Source organism: Orycteropus afer, unplaced genomic scaffold, assembly GCF_000298275.1.
Source record: "Orycteropus afer afer isolate SDZICR_OR568_19922 unplaced genomic scaffold, OryAfe1.0 scaffold00583, whole genome shotgun sequence".
NCBI classification, from domain to species: Eukaryota; Metazoa; Chordata; class Mammalia; order Tubulidentata; family Orycteropodidae; genus Orycteropus; species Orycteropus afer.
The window spans coordinates 759,376-764,968 of record NW_006922170.1 but is presented as its reverse complement, the minus strand read 5'-3'; the positions used below and the strand labels follow the sequence as shown (position 1 = coordinate 764,968).

Genomic DNA, 5,593 nt, shown 5'->3' with positions numbered 1-5,593 from the left:
GGTGGTGACGGTGCATTATTAACTCCTTACTCTGGTGACATTGTGCCTAAGTCATTTGACTGCTAACCAGAAGGCTGGTGGTTCAAACCCACCAGTCACTCCTCGGAAGGAAGTTTGGGCAATCTACTTACGTAGTGATGCTGCCTTGGAAACCCAAGGAGAGGTTGTTATGAGTTGGGACAGACTCAATGGCAGTGAGTATGATTTGTTATCCTGAAGTTATCTCATATTATCTTTGAAAAAGGCTAAATAACATTTGATACATCCAACATTTACTATGTACAGGCATTCTTCTCCACACTTTTCATGAATTAACTCATGTATGAGGACCATTGTCCACAATTTACAAATGAGAAATGGAGGCACAGATGGCTTAAGAAACTTCCTATGATAGGCCCCAGAAGATACCTAAATCCTGATCCTCAATACTTGTGAATATGCTATCTTACATGATAAAAGGGACTTTGCAGATCTTTCAGATGGGGCAATTATCCTGGATTAACTGAGTTTGCCCAAGGTAATTATGAGGATCCTTAAAAGAGTCAGAGGAGATACAATGACAGACGCAGAGATGGGAGTCATGTGGCCCAGAGCCAAGGAATGTGAGCAGCCTGTGGAAGCTGGAAAAGAGGAGAGACTTCAGAAGGAACAGCAGCTTGATTTCAGCCCACTGAAACTGGTTTCCGATTTCTGACCTCCAGAACATAACATAATAAATATGTGGTGTCTCAAACCACTAAATTTGTGGTCATTTGTTACAGCAGCAGAGGAAACTAACGCAGTTGCCCAAGGTCACAGAACTACAAAGTGGTAGGGTGGGGAATAAAATCAAGGTAACCTGGTGCCCTTGCCAGAGATTTAACTGCTGTGTGATAAGAGCCTCTCACAGGCAGAATGAAATTTCAGATTGAACACAAAATGAGAGTCTCCTGGGTTTTCCTCCTAAACTCAGAATTCCCAGGTCCCAGAGAAACTAAAAGCGGCAAGATAATAACATTTTAGCCCAGACTTGGGGATACTACCCTAGCTGTCTAACACAGCATCTAGGACATAATGGACATTCATAAATAATGATAGAATCAAACGGAAACCTTATGATAGCATGAGGAGCTATGGTGGCAGAGTGGTTAAAGCATTTGTCTGCAAACCAAAAGGTCAGCAGTTCCAAGCCACCAGATGCTCCATGGGAGAAAGATGAGGCAGTCTGTTCCAGAAAAGATTTACAGCCTTGGAAACCCTATGGAGCAGTTCTACTCTGTCCTGAGGGGTCACTATGAGTCTCCATGACGCAATGGCAGTTTGAGACCAGTGCTCTTCAAACTTTAAACTGCAAGCAAAACCCCTGGGAATCATTAAAATGCAGATTCAGAGTCAGAAGTTCCGATTTGAGTTTGAGATTGGGCGTTTCTAACAAGCTCCCTGATGATGCTGATAACTGCTAGTAAAACCAAATCCATAGTCATCCAGTCTATTCTCAGAGTGACTGTAAGGACAGAGTAGAACTGCCCCATAGGGTTTCCAAGGCTGTAAATCTTTACAGAAGCAGACTGTCCCATCTTTCTCCCGTGTAGTGGCTGGGGGGTTCCAACCTCTCCCTTTTCTGTTAGCAGCCACGTGCTTTAACCTCTGCGACTTGTTCTGTATTTTCCAACCTGCCAGAAAATGAAACCTCCCTATCCATAAACAAAATATAAGCCACACAAAATGTGCTCATTTGATAAAGTTTACAAAGAGGGCATAGAAACAAATTTCCTCCCTTTTAGGTACTCCTGCCCTCCCAAATAAAGAACCAATTAGATGCCAGGGTACAACAGAAAAGAGTTATAACAGAGCTCCGACTCCCAGATTGCGGCGCTCTGCTCCTGTCTTCCAAAGGCAGGGACAAGAGTTATTAGGGGAAGGAAGGAAGTGTCCAGGAGTTTTCCTGCCTCCGTTTTGCTCCATTTCCAGTCATTAAGGAGTATCTGCCCCCTTTGAAGCGTGGAGGTCACGGGCGTCCACACTGGAGCGCCGCGTCGCGCCCCCCTCTGCTTCTTTGCCCGGGCGGAGACGGGCCGACGCGCGTGCATGCGCGCTTGGTATAAATAGGTCCCAGGCGGCCGCCACTGGGCAGAGCCTGGCTGCGGGCGCCGCGGGCCATGGCGGGCGAGGATCACCAGTGGCAGGGCAGCATCCTCTACAACATGCTCATGAGCGCGAAGCAAACCCCCGCTGCTCCAGAGGTGCCCGACGCGCAGCTGCGGAGCCCGTGCTGGGGCTGCTCTTGCGGCGCCGAGCAGCGAGGGGGCAGAGAGAGGCTGCTGGGCGGGCGGGCCGTGGCGCTCGTGTACCGCTGCTGCTTCTGCGGTGACGACCACCCGCGCCAGGGCAGCATCCTCTACAACATGCTCACAAGCGCAAAGCAAGTGCACGCGGCTCCAGAGGCGCCCGAAGCTCGACTGGGGCGCCCTTGCTGGGGCTGCTCGTGCGGCGCCGAGCCGCCAGTGGGCAGAGAGGGGCTCCTGGGCGGGCAGGCCGTGTCATTCGTGTACCGCTGCTGCTTCTGCGGTGAAGACCACCCGCGCCAGGGCAGCATCCTCTACAGCTTGCTCACCAGCGCTAGGCAAACGCACGTGGCTCCAGAGGCGCCCGATGCGCTGCGGGGGGCCCCGTGGTGGGACCGCCCCTACGGCGCACAGAGGCCAGGGGGCAGAGAACGGCTGCCCGGCGGGCGGGCCGTGGAGTTCCTGTACCGCTGCTGCTTCTGCGGAGACAACCACCCGCACCAGGGCAGCAAGCTCTACCACCCGCCCACGAGCGCAAAGCAAACGCACCCGGCTCTGGAAGCGCCCGACGTGCAGCCGGGGACTCCATGGTGGGGCCCCTTGTGTGGCGCGCAGCGGCTGGTGGCCCTCAAGAGCCCCCAGTTGGTCTGTGAGGCGGCCTCGGCCGGCCTGTTGAAAACGCTACACTTCGTCAAGTACTTGCCCTGCTTCCAGGTGCTGCCCCTGGACCAGCAGCTGGTGCTGGTCCGCAGCTGCTGGGCGCCGCTGCTCCTGCTCGAGCTGGCCCAGGACCGCATGCACTTCGAGACGGTGGAGACCTCGGAGCCTAGCATGCTGCAGAGGATACTCACCACCAGGCGGCGGGACGCAGCGGGCGACGAGCCGCCGCTGCTGCCCATGTCGCAGCCACTGTTGGCACCGCTGCAGGAGGCCAGGCAGCTGCCCTCGGCCGCCGAGGTCCAAGCCATCAAGGGCTTCCTTGCCAAGTGCTGGAGCCTGGATATCAGTACCAAGGAGTACGCCTACCTCAAGGGGACCGTGCTTTTTAACCCGGGTAAGGACTCCGGCCTCGGGCACTGGCTTCTCCAGGCTCAGAACAGCTTTGCGCAGTGCCTACCAAGGGCTCAGGCACTAAAGAGTTTTCAGTGGTCAGGGGAGCATCAGGGCACAGGTGAAGAATCAGGACCAGTTCAGAGTTGGGGGGCTGCAGGAGCCACTCTTTGTGGATGGGGTGCTGCCAAAATTCAGCCAAGAGGAGGGTGGTTTATACTTAGCTCTCTACACTGGTTACTGGAGAAAAGTTGGTGCCTTCAAGGGGCATGGCTAGTCTTTCTCTAATTGTCTTTCAAATACAGAAGCATAGCTTTGGAAAAGTCTTTTCTCACTGCAGATTCTGCAACCCAATTCTGAAATTTGCCAAAAATCTTTGTTGGAGGAAAACTATAAAGACTGGCAAGAAAGGAAGCTTTAGTTAAGGACATATAGAGAAACTATCCCCTAGGGACACTTGACAGACAGGACACTGTCGGTTTCTAGCGTCTGCCTCCGAATGGTCATTTTCATAGTCAAAAGCATAAAGAGCCCCATCCTCCAAGTTGATTAGTGGCAGGCGAGGAAAGGAGCAAGAAGGAGACACAGGAGTGGCTGAACACTATTTTAGAACTTGAAGAGACCCTAGAGACCTACTGTTCAACTCCCTCTGCCCTCTACCCTCCTCCCTCCACCCTCCACCCCATCTTTCAGAGTAGATAGCTATATCCCAAGAGATTTTGCTCTGCCCTCTTCCCAGCACCAACAAATCATGGGAGAACCCCTGGTCTCAGATATGTCTTACTACTAGAGTTATCTTCAGCCAGCATCCTTCTAACAGGTTCACAAGTGGGAAGGAAGTTGCCAAGCAACTTGTGTCGGGATAGTTTTTATAACGCTCCCTCCACTTCTCTTTTTCCTGGCCGTGTCCCTGTCTCCTGCCTACCGTTTTGGGGATGAGTCTGGAGCAGTATTTGGTGGGATAATAATTCATTCAGACCTCATGTTTCGGGACCTAGAGACTTCAGTTCATGCCTGTGGCCATTGTAGGCCACCCTCTCATCTCGTTGTTTTCCAGATTTGCCGGTGCATGAAAAGCACTTGAGGGGCTTGCTGGAAGTTTCTCCAGGGCGCTGTCCCAGATATTCAGATTCAGTAGCTCCAGTCCAAAGTCTGCAAACCTGCATTCCAAGTAACTGCCCCAGGTGATTCTTAAGATCCTTTGGAAAGCAGTGTTTGCTTGCTGCTTCAGCCAGTGTTATTATTAAACATCTATTATTTACCTTATTTTATTAGGATACGGAGGTGAGATAGGGGCTCAGCTTCCAGAAGTTTACCTTCCAATAGTTTCCTTCTTTCCCTGAACCTGGGTTTGCATACTTTGGTCACCAACCCCACTCCACAGCACACATCACACATACACCCACACACAACACACATCTCCCTTATTCTCTCTCTGTTTTCCAGAGTCCTATCTCAATAGGAGATTAACCAGCCAAGCTGAGTGTGTTTTAAACAAAGATGCACCTGCTTTTTGGGAAAATTACTGCCTGTTAAGTTGGTAGCCTTTCTTTTCTATTTATCTTTTCCTCATCCTTGATCATTATGTTTCAACCCACATTCTTTTTTAAAACTATGGAGTCCATCTGTCTGCCTTTTGTCTTTCCTGATTTGGCTTTGAAGGCAAGCCTGCTTTCAGGAAAACACTTTTTGGGGAGTGAGGAAGGGGTGTGGTGTGAGAGCAGAGAAAAGTAATGTGGGATCCACAAGATGAAGTTTTAATGATGATAGATGTGGATCTAGAGGAGCCTCATATTATTGGAGGAATTTCATGCAAGCTCCTTCTTACTTTCATGGATGGAATTCAAACCTGATGAAATTGAGTCTCAGTCGGGATATTGAGCTGTAGGTAGTAGAAATGTTAATGCATGGAATGGGGTAATCAGAATGGGAATATGGATTGGAAATGGTGCTTTATCTTGTTCTCATTTCATTGACCAAATCTGGTATTTGCCTGTAATTGGAGTGACTCTCACCTACAGGTATCATTGTTTCCAGAACATGAACTGGTTCTGCTACTCTGATAATTACCATGATGCTTTTAAAATACTTTTCTGTTGGATTTTGTAAAAAAAAAAAAAAAAAGAAAAAGGGGGAGAGAAAGATTATTAGACTCATCACTGGCATCATTTAAACAAAAAGTAAGGCTGGTAATTCTTTAAATACAGATTGAATAACTTTATAACTATTTTACTATCACAGGTGAGCAAAGGACTTTTAAAATAAGTCTCTTCTTACCA

General features: G+C 49.7%; 1 protein-coding gene across 1 annotated transcript in view; it reads left to right on the top strand.

Annotated features, from left to right (window-relative positions):
* Window positions 1-2,138: 2,138 nt before the first annotated feature.
* The window catches only part of NR0B1 (nuclear receptor subfamily 0 group B member 1), a 5,120-nt gene continuing 1,665 nt past the window's right edge, over window positions 2,139-5,593 (top strand). Inside the window, exon 1 of the mRNA XM_007956203.1 lies at window positions 2,139-3,318. Coding sequence (XP_007954394.1) covers window positions 2,139-3,318 — 1,180 coding nt within the window. The remainder of the gene's footprint in view (window positions 3,319-5,593) is intronic.